Source organism: Neophocaena asiaeorientalis, unplaced genomic scaffold (assembly GCF_003031525.2).
Source record: "Neophocaena asiaeorientalis asiaeorientalis breed wild unplaced genomic scaffold, Neophocaena_asiaeorientalis_V1.1 scaffold132, whole genome shotgun sequence".
Classification (NCBI taxonomy): Eukaryota; Metazoa; Chordata; class Mammalia; order Artiodactyla; family Phocoenidae; genus Neophocaena; species Neophocaena asiaeorientalis.
In genome coordinates, this window is record NW_020173393.1 from 3,269,235 (window position 1) to 3,288,110 (window position 18,876).

The 18,876-nt window shown below is 51.3% G+C and overlaps 1 protein-coding gene across 1 annotated transcript in view; it reads right to left on the minus strand.

Annotated features, from left to right (window-relative positions):
• MYBL2 (MYB proto-oncogene like 2) overlaps nucleotides 1-18,876 on the minus strand; it is a 36,364-nt gene that overhangs the window by 8,873 nt on the left and 8,615 nt on the right. The window contains exons 3-9 of the mRNA XM_024746808.1: nucleotides 15,323-15,416; nucleotides 10,976-11,047; nucleotides 9,996-10,088; nucleotides 9,589-9,809; nucleotides 7,422-7,584; nucleotides 3,949-4,236; nucleotides 794-1,210 (exon numbers count right to left, since the gene is read on the minus strand). Of these exons, the coding sequence (XP_024602576.1) occupies nucleotides 794-1,210; nucleotides 3,949-4,236; nucleotides 7,422-7,584; nucleotides 9,589-9,809; nucleotides 9,996-10,088; nucleotides 10,976-11,047; nucleotides 15,323-15,416 (1,348 nt within the window). The remainder of the gene's footprint in view (nucleotides 1-793; nucleotides 1,211-3,948; nucleotides 4,237-7,421; nucleotides 7,585-9,588; nucleotides 9,810-9,995; nucleotides 10,089-10,975; nucleotides 11,048-15,322; nucleotides 15,417-18,876) is intronic.

The window sequence follows — 18,876 nt, forward strand, 5'->3', positions numbered from 1 at the left end:
GTACCCAGGAGCCCCCGAGGCCCCAGCCCCCATCCCTCAACCCTCCTCCTGTCCCCATCAGTCCTCCTGCCCCCCATCCATGAGTCCTAGCTCTGGACTTCACACCATACTCTGCTCTCCCCTTGACTCCAAGCCTTTATTCAAGCCGATCAATCGGTCAACAAACCCCACCTGAGACACCACTCTCTGAGTGCCTCCCTCACCTCTAGGAAAGACAGGGCCCCCCAGGCTCCCCCCAACACTGTGTCTATTACAAACAGAGCCTGGGAAGCAGTACTCAACACAACAAGCTCTCAGCGACTCAATAACTGCTCCTCCCACAGCCCTTTCCTCAGGACATTGTGACCACCAAGTCCCCCACCCCAGCCATCCTCTCACCCCAGCCATCCTCTCCATGGGCAGGGCTGTCATCAGCCCCTTCGCTCCCCAGGGCTGGCAAACCTGCTATAAAATCGGTGCTCAGTAAACTCACTCTTAACACACACCGAGTCCTCTTCCCTTCTCGGCCCGTTTATCACCCTCTGCCCCCAGCTCCAGCAATCCCCCTGCTCACAGAAGCCCTGGCTGACACCCTTCCCTGACTAGATGCACCCGAAGTACCAGAAGGCGCCTTTTTCACTCCATTCAGCACGTTTACTTGGGTCCTTTTTTATTAACTGGTCTTCCCATCAGCACGGACGCTTCATGAGGGCAGGGCCAGGCCCGTTTCTGCCCTCCAGGGTCCCCAGCACTGGGCACAGGGGGGCTGTCTGTCACCCGCGACCAGAGAACAGTCGGAGTGGGGTCCACGCACCTGGGAGGGCGAGAAGGGCAGGGTCTTGACGGGCGTGCTCTTCGGGGTGAGGCTGTTGCAGGAGTCCAGGAAGGACAGGCTGGCGCTGTTCTCCGTGACAGGTGACAGGGCGACTCGCCTCTTCTTCTGCCGCTTGAGCACCGAGGGCGGTGTGCTGATGCCCGAGCCCCCCACGTCAGTGCTGGGGGAGATGGGGATCAGCTCGCCCCGGCTGCTCCGGCTCAGGTCCGAGATGGTGTGGCCGTCCAGGCGGTACTCGGTCACGCTGGGCACAGCGGCGGCAGGCTGACGGGTTGGCGGGGCCTGCTGCTGCTGCTGCGATGGATGGGGCTGCACCGGACTGCCGCCAATGCTGCCCTCTGCGGATGGCTCCTCGGGGAGGTCAAACTTACTCAGGTCACACCAAGCATCGGGGTCCTGCCCAGAGAGGGGGTTTAGGAATAACTGCAACGGCTCTGCTTTTCTACCGGTTGATATACCACAGGGCTCATTCGTTAAAGGAAAATACACAAGCATCAAGCATGATCCTACAGGGACTTCCCTGGTGGTCCAGTGGTTAAGACTCCACGCTTCCACTGCATGGGGCACGGGTTCATTCCCTGGCAGGGAACTAAGATCCCGCAAGCCGCGTGGCCCAGCCAAAAAAAAAGGATGATCCCGGAGCCCAGAAACCATCACCCTTAACATTGTCCTGCCTTTCCTCAGATTCTTCTTTGTATCTGTAGTTGGAAACATAACTGAAGTCATATCGTGTCTGTGGCTGCTTGCTGTTATTCACAAAAATGTTCTGTGTGTTTTTAAGATAGACAAAAAGCACAAAGAAAAATACAAAGAAAACTCACATACCCATCAATAAGCCTAAGAAATAAAGCCTTGTCACTAAAGCTCCAGGTCCACCTGGCACATCCTCTGCCCGCACGCAGGATATCACTACCTGAATTTAGTATTTACCGCCTTTATGCGTTTGTTTATCAATTACCACTTACACGTGTCCCTAAATATTTAGTATTTTCAATGTTTCTAACTTTAGTACAAGTCATTTCTAGTTAACTGCTTTTTTCCATTTAAAGTTTCGGTAAAGCTGGAATAATGATTGCACCTCATTCTATTACCTATGAGTTTAATATTTACTATCAATATTAGTTGTTATTATAGTGAAAAAAGGTCAACTTTTAACAATTTTAAGGGCTGTAAAATGTACCATCATTTGAACATGTTACATAATTATCCCCTTTCTATAGGACATTAGGTTTTCCCCCCTAATTCTTAAAAATTAAAAATAGCATCTTTATGAACATCTTGGATGTAAATCTTCTCCTGCGCTTGTAGCTATTTCCTTAACAGAGAACTGGAAGTGAGGCTTTGGGTTCAAGGCCGTGAGCAGGTTGAAGGGTCTTGATTTGCCAGCCATGTACCCAGAGCGCACCACTGGGCTCCATGACCCTGTCAATCGCAGCGCCTCCTTGGGTGCTTCACCTACACTGTTTCCAACCCCACATCCACCCTGCTAGAGAAGCATTACTTTCCCTTCTCATACTGAGGAAGCCAGGTCAGAGAGGGTGTGATCGCCCTGAAGTCACTAAGTTTCCAAGAGCAATTCTAAGAGGCACGCCCAGGTCTTTCTGCCCTTGCCCAGTGAATTACAACCCAGCCCAAAGGCTTCTGGATACAGAAGTTTCCACTGGTCCCTGGAGGTCTGGCCCTGAATGGACCAAGACCCTAGTGGTGATTTCTATTTCTGGTCCTTGGAGCTCAAAGAAGCCTGGCAAGTTCATTGCTAAGGGTGGAGGCCGGCTCAGAGCTGTGCCGTCTCCAGGCATTCCTCCCAGCAGCCAACCCCAACCTTGGAGAGGCCCGGAATGGATGGCATCTAACAGACCGGAGCACATGCTACAAGGACTGCCCAGAGAGACAGACGGCAGTGTTTCTGCAACTACTATCGCTCCCCATCAGTCGCTGAAGGTCATTGTGGAGAGCTCGAGCTCGGCACTCACCAGCTGTGTGACACTGGACAAGCCTCCTAACCTCTCTGAGCTTGAGCTGAGTCCACCACCCACTTCACCGGCACCAGCAGTGCAGAGTGGGCCCACTCTCATCTCAACCCTTCCTCAGAGCCCAAAGGAGTGACAGCCCACGGTGGCCCCGGAGCTATTTGCTGAACAGACTGACACACACATCGCTACTCTGAAATCCCTTGTAGTGAAGGGACACCACAGTCCCAGCCACTAGGGGCAAGAGGTGAGACCCAGAGCCAGAGGGTCTGAGCAGACAGCCCACCTGAGACCCACCCCACCATCCAAACGCTCATTGGGCAGGACAGTGGAGCACAGCATGATGGTTAAGACCTTACTTGCTGTGTGACCTTTGACCTTCGGGTGCACTTACTTGATCTCTCTGAGCCTCAGTCTCATCTGCAAAACACAGAAGGACCCCCTCACAGGATACCGTGTGGACTACATGTTAAACCCACAGCCTGGCATTCAGCAAATGCTCAGTAAACAACGTCAATATTCTCAGCCAATAGGAGGAAGCCCAAGTGGGAAGGTGAGTATGGGCGCTGCCCACTGAACCCCTCTACCCCTGGTCACCGGCCTCTTGCCCACCACCTCCTAAAACCCACTTCACACCACAGGCCTGGCTGATGGACCTGGGAGGTCACACCAAGAAGTACACCCCCCACCGGGGTGCCTCCCCCACAGGGGCACAACCCACAGCCAGCGCGGCCCCAGGGGCAGCCGTACCTGAGTAATCAGGACCCACTCACCACTGCAGCCCCAAGCCCGGGCCCTTCGCAGGGTCCTCTCCAGGGACACCCAACCACCTGTGCTGCCACAAACACCAGTGCCCACCCGGGCTGTGTTACCGCTTCAAACACCCTTCCCCATCAGCCCTGAGCACTCTGTCGTACGGCTTCCACCACGAGCCCTCCCAGCCCACCCTGCGCTGTACAGGTGAGGCAGGAGCTCCCCGAGGGCAGGCGCTGCACAGCCACTATCTTGGCATCACCAGGCCCTGGTGCTGGGCTGGGCACTCGGCACCAGCTGAGCCACATCAGCGAGACAACGAACGGACGGAAGGATGGATGCCTACGGAGAGAAAGTGCTCCCTGCTGGGGGTGCTCGGGGCCCACTGTGAAGCGCCGTGACCAACATTACCGACTCGATCAAGTCCAGGGCTTCAGAGAGGCTGGAGCCCACGGCAGGGATGAGGAGGTTTGCGGCCTCCACCACCCACTTGTAGGGCAGGCTGGTTTCCGGCGAGGAGCCCTCCTGGTCTTCACGCTTGGGCAAGTCCTCCAGCAGCTCTGGCGTCCGCACTCCATCCAGCTCTGTGGGGACGGGCTCCTGCTCCTGGGAGGGGGCAGCCGCCGTGGCCTCCTCCTCACTGCTCTCCTCTTCCTTCAGGGCAGGGAACGCCGGGGGCCAGCCGGTCACGAGACTTCCCTGGTGGGCACAGGGCACGCGGTTTGGATTTTTCGTTATGAGATATAAACTATGCCGTATTCCAGCTAACAGTGCACAACCCGAATCTAATAATAAGGAAACTCAAGTGAACCCAAACTGAGAGACAGTCTATAACACAACTAGCCCTGCCTTATGCTTCAAAAACATCAGTATCGTGAAAGGCTCAGAAAGGCTGATGAACTATTCCAGATAAAATTAGACGAAAGACATATGACAACGAAGCAGTGTCTAAACTGGACTGGATCATGGGCAGGAAAAAGTGGAATCTAGACGGTAGTTTAGTCAAAAGTCCCTGCACCAATGTTAAATTCCAAGTGCGTACTATCGTCACACAGGTGAATGTCCTTATTTTGAGGAACACACACTCAAGTATTAAGAAATAAAAGGCACAACGTATGGAATCAACTCTCAAATAACTCAGGTTAAAAAAATATGCATATTGGAACTTCCCTGGTGGTCCGATGGCTAAGACTCCAGGCTTTCGCTGCAGGGGGCCTGGATCCGCATGCCACAGCCATTAAGTAAATAATTAACTACAGGGTCTTTAAAAAAAATAAATGTACATAGAGAAAGATAAAGCGAATCTGACAAATGTTAGAAATGAATGAACCCAGTAAAGGATATAGATGAGCAGTCTTCTTGCAACTTTTCTGTATACTTAATATTATTTCAAAATGAAAGTTTGAAAAAGGAGTGGAGACTAATTTTTTTTTTTTTTTTGAGACTGATTTTGTGACAGAAAAGAAATAAAGAAAAAGAGGTAGATCGTTAGGGCAATCGCTCTGGCAGAACCTCCGAAACAAGCTTGACTCGTTGACCTGACGGCCCCTGAGGAGCCTTGCAAACAGCACAGGTGATTAACAGAGGCCTGGTCGAGAGCAAGAAGTGGAGTCCCGTGTTAATGGGGGGAGAACGTGGGCTCTGGGTGCAGACAGAGCTCTGCCATTTCCCAGCTCGAGCAAGCTTGTGATGAGGGTCAGTTTGCTCGCCTATAAAATGAGGACACTGAGGCTTACTGAGCAGGGAGGGCGCACAGATCAACAGCTGTGTGAAAACCTTTCAACCTAATTAGTAGCTACTGTTGCCACTGCTGTCAAGTGAACAGAATGGAAATGGTCTGTGATATAAGCAAAGGAAGAAAAGGAGATAAGAGCAGATTGGATTAAAACCTTGTAACTGCTATAACTGGAGGGGAAGAATGCTATGAATACTATTTAAAAGCTACCAACATGTGATTCCCACTTCAGAAAACAGCCACTTTGAAAAAAGTTTGGCAATTTCTAATCAAGTTCAGTACTTATCATTTATAATTGCAAGCACTGACTAGTGAGGTAGTCCCATACACACAGAACAGGTGAACCTTTTCTGGCAGGCAATCTAGCAAAATGTATTAACATCTATTTTGTTTTTGTTTTTTGGGGGGCGGGGGGCCATGCCACACGGCATGGGGGATCTTAGTACCCTGATCAGGGAATGGAACCCAGGCCCCCTGCACTGGAAGCAGGAATCTTAACCACTGGCCCACCAGGGAAGTCCCTTATCGTTTTTAAAGAATATACCAATCTACCTCTAGGAATTTCCCAAGAGACAACTGAGCAAACGAGCAGTGATTTAGCTAGGAGGACAACCATTAAAGTTTTGTTTCTAACAACAAAAAGTCAGGTGTAACCTTAATTGAAGAAATTACCAGCACAATAGAACCATTAAAATGACTGTGGAGAGGAGTGGGTGAGGCTGAAACCCACACGGTAACCTGACCTGTGTGCTCAGGATCAAGGTCTGGAGCTCCCCCAGGCCCAGCAGGGCCAGCCTCCCAGACACAAAGCACCAGGGGGGTGAAAACAGAGCCTAGGAAATGACTTTCAGCCAAGGAGGATTTTCAGAGACTACCGTCCACTCTGCCCTATCCTGAAAGACGACTTCTCCGTGTCTGCCGACGCACATTGTTTCTCTCTGGGGCACGGATGCTTTTTATTTAATCAGAAGTAAAGGCCTGGAAAACATACTACTTAGGCATACGAGAAACTGAGAAGTGAATTCCTCTGGTTAGGGGACCCATGGGGAATCCAGACAGGAGGGAGAAGTCCTTTTACGTTTCACTTTACAGCTTTTTCAACTGTTACCGCATAGATGCTCTCATATCTGGGAAGCAAGGAATAGTCTCTGAAGCTGAAAAATCCGGAAAGAGAGGCAAAAACATGATATAACGCTCCAGCAGGGTGTTGTAGAAGAACTGGAGCAGTGAACAGTTATAATCTGGCCAGCAGGAAAAGGAAAGGTGGAGCATTAAAAAGAACTATTCAATAGTTCACGATTACAGAAAAGATTGGAAAACACTGTAGAGGAAGTGTGTCACCTGCCACGTACCCAGCAACGTCCCATCTTCATACTCTGACACATGTGCTTCAAATCTTTGTTTTTTAAGAATAAATCATATGAGATAGTTCAAAAATAACCATAAACACCCGAAACTACTATAATATTGTAAATCAACGATACTTCAATTTAAAAAATAGTATGTTCTGGAGTGTAGGATGGGAGATGTTAACGATTGTAAATGTAACACCGTATGACTTCATTTGTATGACTTTCTAGAAAATTATAGAGACAGAAAACAGATGAAGGGTGCCAGGGACTAAGGATAGGAGAAGGGCTGAAAGAATATGGGGGGTGATGGAGAGGTTGTGGGTTGACTATGGTGGTGGCCACAGGACTGTTTAAAGCTGTCATGACTCAGACCTGCACATGAAACACAGTGAATTTTACTGTATTTGCTTGTACCTCAACAAATCTGATTTTTTTTAGAATTGCATATGTGCTTTTAGTATGAAAAGGCTGGAAAGAGCAATGGGTAGGAAGGAAGCTGTTGAGGACAGGAGGAGGCTGAGGACCTCCCCACCTGACCCTTCTTCACCTGGCGTCGGCTCTGGCATCCTGCATCTGTGGACAGATGAGCACCAAGCATGGGCACAGGTGACACAGGGAAAGGCCCTCATGAGAGATGTGAGGCCACAGTGAGAACCTCTTGTAGGATTAAGGAACAGCCACGGAACAGGTGAAAAAGGAGGAATAGGTGTTGGTGAGACGGCATCGGATACACATGAAAACAAACCAACTAGCCCAAGCCCAGTGGCTGAGCTGCCAGACATCCCCGCCCCACTCACCTGGCCTTCTGAGGCCGGGGCACTCTGGCAGCCGTCCTTGTCCTCCAGCTCCAGCAGCAAGTACATGGGGGGCTTGCTGTCTCTGGACTCACTCAGGAAGCCTCCCGTGTCCACCTTCCTCTTGATAGTGGAGTTCCAGTGATTCTTCACAGCATTGTCTGTCCTACAGGGGCCAACCGGGGATCTTTGACCCCAGCACTGGGGCCCGGGCGCCACCGGGCGCGTCACTAGCCTCGCTGAGCTGAGCTCCCACTTCTGTAAATGAGGGTTCAGCCTGAGGAGTTCTAAGGGCTCTTAGCTCTAAGATGAAGTCTGACATGCTTGCAGCCTGTAACGATTTACGGAGTATTTCCACACACCTCTGAGAAATAAGCAAAGGTCTTATTCAGCCTACAAGGTAAAATCCTAACACTGAAACATTCTGGGAACTCTCATCCCCTTTCCCACTCACTCTGCATTTGTAGAAACCGTAAGCAAGCTGCTGGCCGGTGGCCCCTGTCCTGAGGCTCAGTGACCTGGAACACAGCCCTGATCACGTCCCACAGACAGAAAATGGCCAAAGAGGGCACAGAGGACCCACTACTGACCACTCTGAGCCTTGGCTTTTTTATCTGGAGAATCAAAAGACTACTTCACTCTCCATCACTTGCTGAAGATTAAAGAGGAAACATATATGGTGTAAGTCAAGAGCAGTACCCCCCACTACAGAAGCAGAAAGTAGCACAGTGGTACAGGAAGGAGTCAGGGAAGCGTGGAGGGAGAGAAGCAGACAGGGACCGCAAGACAGAGTAACAGAGCAGTAGGAGCAGACAGCAGTATGAAGCACAAAGAAGTACGAAACTACAGAAGCACACAGCAGCGTCACAGTGAGTAGCACGGGGGGCTCAGCAGCGTCAGAGCCCACAGACCTACAGCAGTTCAGGAGTGCAGACACACAGAGGCGCTGCCTTCTTCGGGTTTCCGAGCAGAGTGCTTTTCCCTTGAACCGTGAACAGAGAATAGCAGCTTGACGGAGCCACCAGTCTAAGAGGAGGGTCTGGATCTCTGTTCATTCCCACTGAAGGCTGTCAGGACGCAGTGCTGACTGCGCAGGGGTCGGGGCACGGTGGGGACGTGGCCAGGGACTGACCACAGTTGGAAAGGACAGAGAAACCTTCCCTGAGGAAATAACGTCCCGACTAAGAACCAAAGGGTGAGAGCGTGTTGGCTACATGATGGGCACAAGTTAGAGAGTATCCAAGCTGCCAGGAGCACAGCGTGTTCGGGCTCAGAAAAGAGCTCTCCCGTGTCTAAGGGAGAGAGGAGGTCGGAGCAGCTAAGGCCCCACAGATGAGCAAGGGTGACGGCAGATCAAGGCGAGGCTGGTGGCATCAGCCAGGCCAGGCTGGCCACACGGGAAAGAGGCTCGAGTCCTCAACCCAAGTGTTTTAAGAAATGCCAAAAGGATAACACACTCCAGTTTGAGTTTTGGAAACAGATGGTTCCAGACTCCAGGGGAAAGAGACCATCTGGCATTTTATTTCCTCTCCTTCCCAGGACTGCAATGCCATGGCAAAGAAAGGAAACAAAATAAGGTAAAAATGCACACAGACGAAAAGAGCAGGGTAGAAGACAGTGGTGAGTAAGTGATTTTTTATAAGTTTCCAGAAGATGGAAAGCAGTTAGGGGAGCAGTGAGCAACTTAGGAGACTGGGAATTGACCCTGGAGCAGGATTCTAGCAAGAATGGAGCCCAGTCGTCCTAATGCTCCCTGCAGAACACCAAGAAGCCCAGGGCTTGGAGGGGCCAGGCCCAGCGTGAAGAGTAGGGTGGAAACAGGCAGTGGTTCGGACGTCCAGATCCTGGCCCTGACCTCACAGGCAGGAGGAAAGAGGTTTATTCTCTAAAAAATAACCAGGCCACCCCGGCCACAGCAGAGGGCAGGGATGGCACAGAGCCGAAAGCGGGACCAGATGAGACTGTGCACAGTGAACGGGAGGCCCCCAGGCCCGCCTCCCTTCCCTGTTCCAGACTCCCTGCAGCTGGGTCCCCCCCTGCCCCCCCCTTATCCCCTCCCACCACGGCTAGAATCTGAAGGACTCGTTCGCTTCTGGGAAAAGTGAACAACTCCAGAGAAATCGGACTGGGCCTTGGAACATCCCCGCAAAGGCCCCGGCAGGCGGCTCACCTCCCCGGCAGCATTTTGGCGATCTCGGCCCAGCGGTTGCCCAGCACCTTGTGGGCCTCGCAGATGATGCGGTCCTCTTCCTCCGTCCAGCAGGACTTCTTCACTTCGGGGTTGAGGTGATTGTGCCAGCGCTCGCGGCACTGCTTCCCCAGCCGGCCCTTCAGGTGCTTGGCAATCAGCGTCCACTGCTTCGTGCCGTACTTCTTGACCAGCTCGATGACCTTGGGGGAAAGCTGCTGTGAGGCCAGCGGGACCGGCCCTTTCCCCACCCCAGCACCGTCCAGCGGGATGTCACACACCCAAGGTCCAGCTGGACTGCCCAGCCAACACCCAGGGCAGCCTCAGTCCCTTGACTCCCGGGGGTGGGTGAAGGCCCGCCATGTGGCAGGCACTGTCCTGGGCATTACCTTCTGGTCCTCCTCTTTGGTCCATGGCCCCTTGACGAGGTCTGGATTCAAGACCCTCAGCCACCGGTACTGGCACTGCTGGTCAGTGCGGTTCTGGGAAGAGGACAGGCACCTGTGAGAACTCCTGGGATGGTGGCCCTGGACCCTGGACACACACTGGGCTCAGGGGACACCTCAGCGGGGTTCTGTCTTGTTCCCTGCACCACCACACACTGCCTGCCCACGGGCCGGAACACGCATGGTTTCCCTGTGCTACCAGAGGTCCCGGATGGAACCAGGCAAACTCAGAACCATGTGGGAAGCCACCGCCAGCTGCCCTAACACAAGGGGGCTGCCCCGTCCCAGCCCGCAGGCTACATCAGGGATCCTTGCTTGCTTCTGGGAGGGTAGTATCTCCCTGAAGGTTTCAGATCACATGGAGGAGGGGGAGGTGACGAGGGTCTGGTGACTTGGTCCCTGAACTGCCCGATGAGCCAGGAAATAAGCCGACAGCAGCTCCTGCCACGTCCCCTCCCTGCCAGACGCCTGCAGTGCTGGGGGTGGGGGACCTGAGGGGGACCCGCATCACCAGGAGCCTCTAGATGCTGGACATGGTGGCACCAGCCAGCTCCGCAGGGGCCTCACCATGGAGCCTGCTCAAGTATTGTTTCCCCTCAGTTTCAGTCTCACGGTTGAGAAACCGAAACCGAGCACCAACTCGCTCCTGACTTGCAGGAAGAAATGCAAATATGTCACTGATCTGATTTCATGATCACGGAGCCCAAGACCCCCAGGCACACGGAGGCTGCTGTGTGGAGACGCTTACACCAGGGTGCCTTGGATTCCGGTTTGGGAAGAAAGGGCCTAGGAAGCCTGGAAGGTTGTTTTGTTGGGAGAGCTGGGGGGGACTTGGTAAGGAACCCCCCTTTCTTCTCCTTGACACAATGTCTGTCCTGGGCCCACTGTCCTAGGGGAGGGGGCCACAGAGGGGCTGCACTCACGGGAAAGTGGCTGGCCAGGAACTTCCAGTCTTGCTGTCCAAACTGCCTCACCAGGGCCCTCAGCTGCTCATCCTGCCAAAACCGGAAAGACAGAGGGCTCAGCTACACGTGTGCAGAAAACAGCTGCTCTTGACGGAGCTCTCCCCAAAGGAAACAGCCTCACTCATCCACTCAGTCATGAAACGATCACCTACTACTACACGCCAGGCATGGCAGCGGGCAGCATCGGAGCTGCCCAACCTTATGGGACTTAATGTCTAGAGGGAAGCAGATGTTAATCAAAGTCTCCTGCAAACAAAAGGAAAGGTGCTGGGGGGTACGGAGAGGTCAATGGTGAGGCCTATTTGGGGGGATCCAAGGGACAGGCTCCAAGGAAGTCCAGTGAGGCTAGAATGCAGGAAGCAAGCAGGAGGGATGCAAGAGGATTCTGGAGGGGACGGCAGGGGCCAGACCACAAGCAGGGTTGATTCAGGCCTCTGCGTCATGCAAAGCCACTGATGCACTGAAGCAGTGGGTGGTCACGGTTCAATGTGCTTGTTATGAACTTCATTTTGGCAGCTGCAGGAAAAGGGGTTACAGATGGGCAGAATGAACAAGAGGAGGCCATTACAGGCACCTGGGCCAGAGACGACAGTGACCCAGCAATGGAGATGGGGGACATGGGCAGAATCAAGCGCACTCAGAAGGGAAGGGAAACAGGACCTGTTAAAACGTTCTCCTGAATATAAAGTACTGATTTACGCAACAACACGAAATCACAGTATCATTATGAGGGAAAGAAGCCAGACATAAAGAGTATACACTGCATGATTCTGCACTTAAGAACTTCTAGAAAATGTAAACTAAGCTATAGGGACAAAAAGATAGTCAGTGGTGTCTGAGGTCAGGGGTGGTGGTAGGGAGAAATGGACAGCAAAGGGAGCAAGAAATGCCTGGGGTGATGGAAGCGCTCTACGATGATGGTGCTGGGAGTTTCATGGTAGCACGGCCATTGAAACTCACTGAATTGTACTTTAATGGTTGTAGTTGATTGTATGTAAAGTATTCTTCCATCGAATCAATTTTTTAATATCTTATATATATAAAGGAAATGTAGGAAATTCCCTGGTGGTCCGGTGGTTAGAATTCCGCGCTTTCACTGCCAAGGGCCTGGGTTCAATCAAAAAAAAAGAAAAAGAAGAAAATGTAGTATATCCATACAGTAGAATATTATTCAGCCTTAAAACAGAAGGAAATTCTGTTGCAAGATACAATGTGGATGACCCTTGAAGACATTATGCTAAGCGAAATAAGCCAGACATAAAAGGACAGCGTTTGAGTCCACTCTTGTGAAGAATCTGAAGCAGTCAAATCATAGAAACAGAAAGTAGACAAAGGTGGTTGCCAAGGGCTAGGAGGAGGAGAGGGGGGAATTAAGTGTTTAATGATTAGTTTTGCACGATGACAAAGTTCTAGAGACCTGCTGCACGGTGAGAACATACTTCACGTACTGAACCGTACACTTAAAAATAGTTCCGACGGTACATTTAACGTTAGGTGTTTTTACACACACACTCTCTCTCTCTCTCCTGGACAGAAAAAAAAGCCACCAGAGAAATCCAGACCCTCAACTGCAGCTTGGCCACAGCCCAGCATCGGCTGGACAAAGTCCCCATAAATCCTGTAGCTGAGCCAGCCCACGCCCACACAGCCAGCCCCGGACACCCTGCCCTCCCCTGCCACCTGCCCAACCTGGCCAGGCCAACTCCTGCCTTCCGCCCATGCCCCCTGTGTCCATCTCCAGCACCACCATCCTCCCCGACAACTGGGGGGGGGACACTTCCGTCTCCAGCTCCTGCCGGACCCCATGGGCCCCCTCCACCTGTCCACTCCCGCCTGCACTATCCTTGTCCCTCCGCAGCCATCTTCTCCCACCTGCCCGGCACAGCAACCTCTCCAACTCCCTCAGCTTCAGGCTGCCCCCAAATCCCTTACCCACCCTACACACAGCAGACTAGCTCCCTGGAGCCCAGCTGTGGTCATGTCCCGCATCTGCTTCAAAAACCTTCAATGGCTTCACCTTGCCAGCTGAACAAGCCTACATCTCTGAGTCCGAAGTCCAAGGCCTTCCGGGATTGGACCCCATTCGATCTTTCCATCTTAATTAACCACGCTTCCTCTTTAAGGACCCTTCGCTCCAGCCAAACGAGGGGGGGGGCGGTCCTCTTGCTTTTCTCCACCTGTAACCCATTTCCTATTGACTTACCCACCATTTTGCACACCTGACTGCTGAATTTCCAAATCCTTACTCCATGAAACTGTTCTTAACTTCTCAGACAACAGTAAACTCAACTTCTAAAAGCATTTTGGGGAATTCCCAGGTGGTCCAGCGGTTAGGACTCTGCGCTTTCACTGCTGAGGGTGCGAGTTATAATCCCTGGTCGCGGAACTAAGATCCCACAAGCCTCTAGGCCAAAAAAAAAAAGAGAGAGAGAGAGAGAGAGAAAGAGAAGAAAAAAAAAAAAGGCATTTCGACAATTACAGGTGCCTCCTACGTCTAGGAGGCTTAGTATAAGACAGGAGAGACACCACAGTGAGCACAAAAGACACCAGCCTTGGGACTTCCCTGGTGGACAGTGGTTTGGAGTCCACCTGCCAATGCAGGGGGCATGGGTTTGAGCCCTGGTCCGGGAGGATCCCATATACCACGGAGCAACTAAGCCCGTGCACCACAACTACTGAGCCTGTGCTCTAGAGTCCACAAGCCACAACTACTGAGCCCACATGCCACAACTACTGAAGCCCATGAGCCTAGAGCCTGTGCTCCACAACAAAAGAAGCCACTGCAATGAGAAGCCTGCACACCACAACGAAGAGTAGGCCCCGCTCACAGCCAACTAGAGAAAGCCCGTGTGCAGCAATGAAGACCCAACGCAGCCAAAAGTAAATTAAAAGAAAAAAAAAGACGCCGGTCTTGCCAGCACCATTATGGCCACAGCATGTCCACGGGCCTGGGCATGGTCCAGGCAGAGAGATGCTCTGGAGTAGGGACCCCATCTTGCTTGTTCTTCTAAGCCTGCAAGAGTGGAATATAGTCCCTGGTCCACAGTGGGATGAACAGAAAAGGCTGGCTTAGCACTCCCCTGAAGAAACATCTTTTATGATTTAAGAGTGTTTCACAACTCAAACAGTAAGGAGAAAAAAAAAAAAAGACTTAAAACTAAACACATACAGGAAAATAGAGGTAGAATAAAAAGAGAAGGCCAGTAGGAGTCTAAATTGGTACAACCAAGTCAGAAAACAACCTGACAGTTTCTAAACTAAGCATATACATACACCATGAGCGTACCTAAGTATCCTCTCTAGATGAATGAAAACATAATCCGCAAAAACACTTAGGCAAGAATTTTCACAGCTGCTCTATCCACAATAGCCAAAAACTAGAAATAGCCCAAATGCCCATCAACAAGGGAAACACACTATGGTCTATCCATACAGTGGAATACTATTCAGGAAGAAAAAATGAACAAATTACTGAATCATGCAACATTATGATGAACAAAAGAAGCCAGATAGAAAAGAGCAGAGCTGTATGATTTCATTTGTAGGACATTCAAGAACAGGCAAAACGATCAAACAGAGAGACACTGGATGGGCGACTGCCTGGAGCCAGGAACGATGGACCACAAAGGGAACTTCCGGGGACAATCAAGGTGGTACTTATGTGAGTAATACATATCAAAACTGTTGGAACTGTTCACTTTAAAAAGGTGCATTTGACTGTATATAAATTATACTTCATAAACTTGATTAAAGAATAAAATCGATTCAGAGCTTGCTATCGCAGACAAAATACAATGATTTTTTAAAAATGATAATAAAGAGGGGGTTTGCAGATTTGGCTAAACCTCCCAGCAGTTAAAGGACAAGAAGCACAATTAAAGTCCACGATGCAGAACACACCAGCTTTCTAGAGACACAACAGCAACTGCTGGCCCCAAGGTCTGCGAGATGCATCCCCCTAAGAGTCCTCAATACTGAGAGTGCCCAGGAATGCTCTGAGAAGAATCACCAGGGAGAACCAGAGTGCCTATCTGCTTCTTTTTTTGTTTGTTTTTTGGCCACACCATGCAGCCTGTGGGATCCTAGTTCCCCCGACCAGTGATTGAACCCGGGCCCCCAGCACTGGAAGCACCGAGTCCTAAGGCTGGACCGCTAGGGAATTCCCCCATCTGCTTCTTTCATCAGCTCCTCCTCTTCATCATACTGGTCGGGGCATCAGGCAGACACAACCCAGGCTCTGTTCCTGGTCCAGCCTCCCAGCTGCCATCACCTCCACCCCTGCAGTTACCCCTCGGTGTCACTCACCTCCTCGTGGGTCCATTTGACCTTGCACTTGCTGTCTCGCTGCTCCGGCACATCTGAATCTGTGTCCTGGTAGTGCAGCTCATCCAGCTCCTCACTGCAGGGAAAGCAAGCCAAAGGTCAAGGACATGTGTCTCTCCACCTGCTGCTACATGATGGACGGACAGTGTGGACTGTGGCCATGACCTCTTTACTCTTTCATTTTCAGTTAACACTCTAATGATTTCAAAAGCTACAAGAAAAAAGAAGTTAAGATTTCACCAAGGACTTCCCTGGTGGCGCAGTAGATAAGAATCCACCTGCCAACGCAGGGGACACGGGTTCGAGCCCTGGTCCGGGAAGATCCCACATGCCACGGAGCAACTAAGCCCGTGCTCCACAACTACTAGAGCCTGCGCTCTAGAGCAGACAAGCCACAACTACTGAACCCGCACGCCACAAATGCTTAAGGCTGTGCGCCTAGAGCCGGAGCTCCACAAGAGAAGCCACCGCAAGGAGAAGCCCGCACACAGCAACAAAGAGTATCCGCCACTTGCCGCAAGTAGAGAAAGCCCGTGTGCAGCAATGAAGACCCATCACAGCCAAAAATAAATAAATAAATTTATTAAAGAGAAAAGATTTCACCAAGAATATTATATTCAACACCAGACACCTATCTCAAATTTTCTTTTAAATAACAAAACTTTTTCAACTTGCACGGGTATTTTAAGGATTAAAGCTGATGATGTATGTGGGCTTCCCTGGTGGCGCAGTGGCTGAGGATCCACCTGCCAATGGAGAGGACACGGGTTCGAGCCCTGGTCCGGGAAGATCCCACATGCCGCAGAGCAACTAAGCCGCTGCGCCACAACTACTGAGCCTGTGGTCTAGAGCCCGCGAGCCACAACTACTGAACCCACGTGCTACAACTACTGAAGCCAGCGTGCCTAGAGCCCGTGCTCCGCAACAAGAGAAGCCACCACAATGAGAAGCCCGCGCAACACAACCAAGTAGCTCCCGCTCGCTGCAATTAGAGAAAGCCATATGCAGCAACAAAGACCCAACACAGCCAAAAAAAAGCTGATGATGTATGTAATCATCAAGCACCAGGATTTTAAGAAATATTGTTCGAGAAAACCATTTAAAATACATTATCTCAGTAACTATGTCCATTTTTTCATACCCCTTCTCAATCCTTGCCTACACATAGGTCTAGTTTATGGAGCTAAAAATCAGAGTACAAGCAGCTTTGAATTCTGGATGCTTTTATTTTCTAACAGGTAATTTTCCAAGTTACTCCAAAATCTTCCTATTTATCAGGTTTAATAGTTACAAAAATGGAGATCATGCTATCCACCCCCAGGCATGTCCGGGGCTCACAAGGGCACCCTCCCAACTCCATTAGGTCACCTCTGTCAGGGACATTCCGAAGTCAGGCATTTTTAAGTGGGAAAAAAGCCTACACGTCTCCAAACAAGCAAGGCAAGCACAGGCCTCTCCAAAAGAGGAAGAGGACTTCCTTCTGTGGCGACGCTCCTTTCCCCTTCTCAGCATCTTCCCAATCACACCTACACTCCCCAGAGCACATTGGAAATCCTCCCGTCTCAGAACATAAGCCCTTAGGCTGCAACTGCCTGTCTCCTTGACAACCTGGACAGAGGTCAGCTCCACCTCATATCTGTAGGGCCTTTGGGGGGTAGCATCAAAATGCCTTAAGAAATGTTTGCTCTGGGAATGGCTGGACATAGGAATGAATAAACGTGCAAAACTGCTGCCTCTTAGTCAGTCGGTAAGAAATGCTAATACAAGTAAACTTTTTAGAATTAGGAAAGGGACAGACGGATTTCTAAACCCAGCAATACACCAGTCATAGGAGGAGCTGAAATTCAGCCTTGTCTTGTCATTCCCAACCCAATTCATGGGGTCCTCCACTATCGCAAAGTAGGAGGCAAAAAAACTCTACAAGATGCTAATAACAGAAGGAAGTTGGCTTTAACATCAACTGCCCCCCAGACTCCGTTTTGACAGAAACTACCTTTGGTTCTCCAGCACCCAGCTTCTGACAGAAGCTCAGCAAATGTTCCTTTGAGGAAGAGACTGTTTCTGTGTAACACTCCCTGGTGCTCCAAAATACTCTAATAGCTCAGACGGCTGGGAGGATTCTGTGAGGTAATATACTTCTAGCACCAACACGATGATGACTGTCTACTTCACATGCATTCTCATTATCCCCATTTAATAGATGTGAACATTGAGGCTCACAGGGTTATGCCACCTGCCAATTCCACTAAGCCAGGCTCCAACCGGCACCTTCCAGTCCTCATCTTGTAATCCCAGCTGGAAAAGCAGAGGCTAAGTCAGAAGTGGCAACCACATGGAGGTCCAACACACCCTTTCTATGCCCTTTCATGCGCTGGGCTCTGCTCCAGATAGGGTGAGTCAGAAGCTGAGCAGGAAGTAGGGCACTGGTGCAGAGGAGAGTTACAGCGGGTCGCCGAGAATCAAACTGAATGCTGTTCCAGGGTACAGAACTCATCCCTCACCTGGTGGCGGGGGGAGGTCCTCCACTGAGCCCCAGGGGAGAAGTAGCAGAGGACCTGGGGGTTGTCTGGGGCCTTGGTTGTTGCCTGGAGTTAACACTTCCTGAACCAGAAATTCAGGGCCTGACTAGTGCCTGCCCAGAACAACCCTTGGGAATTGGAGCTGCCCTGAGAAACTGTGGCCTGAGGAAGACACACCCTGAGCCTGAACACTGCCCAGGGATCAGATGCTTCCTTGCTGAAAGGAATTCTAGGGAAAGCCAGCAACGATTGCTTCTCAGGTCTATATGCTGGGCCTGAGAAGGCAAACACCATCTGAAGTGGGGTTTGAAGTTATCTGGGCTGCATGAATCCAGGGAGGGAACAGGGCAGAATCCCATTGTCCTCTGTGACTCCCAGACTGGTTGAAAAGCCCAGAGCTCAGGCACCGGGCGCACAGGTCTAAGACACGGACCTGGAGCCCACAAACCTGGTTCTTGGCTTGACTCTGCTACTCATTCTCTGGCGAGTTAAGTAAGATGGAGACCGCAGTTCCTGCCTCCACCCCAGGGGCTGCTGGCACAGAGCGGTCTCGATACACATCAGTCTCTCTTCCCCTCGCCTTCAACCTCAGCTGCCCCAAACCCCTCATGTGGAACAGGAAGACAAGTCTCCGAAACGAAAACGAGCTGGGGTCCGCAACCCAGGTGGTGGGGGACCAAAAAGTCAACACCCCCGCCCCTGCATCCTTCCTAGGTCGGGGGAGGGAGCTTGGGGTTCTGTGTTTCCCCGAATGTTAAGAAATGGCCACCGGCAAATCTGAACCCCAAAAGGCTTGAACGACAAGAGTCTCCCAGGCGTTGGCCGCCCGCTCGCCCTGACTTGGAAAATCACTTTCCTTCTCCAGGGGTCGCCTCCCTCACCGGTAAAACCCCTTCCAGCTGACACCGCCGTCCCACCCCCACCCCGCAATTAGGCGGGAGACAAAATGACATCATGCAGGGCTTGGCCCGGGTCCCAGGAGACCCGCCCGCCCCAGCTCCGAGGCCCAGGGAGCCG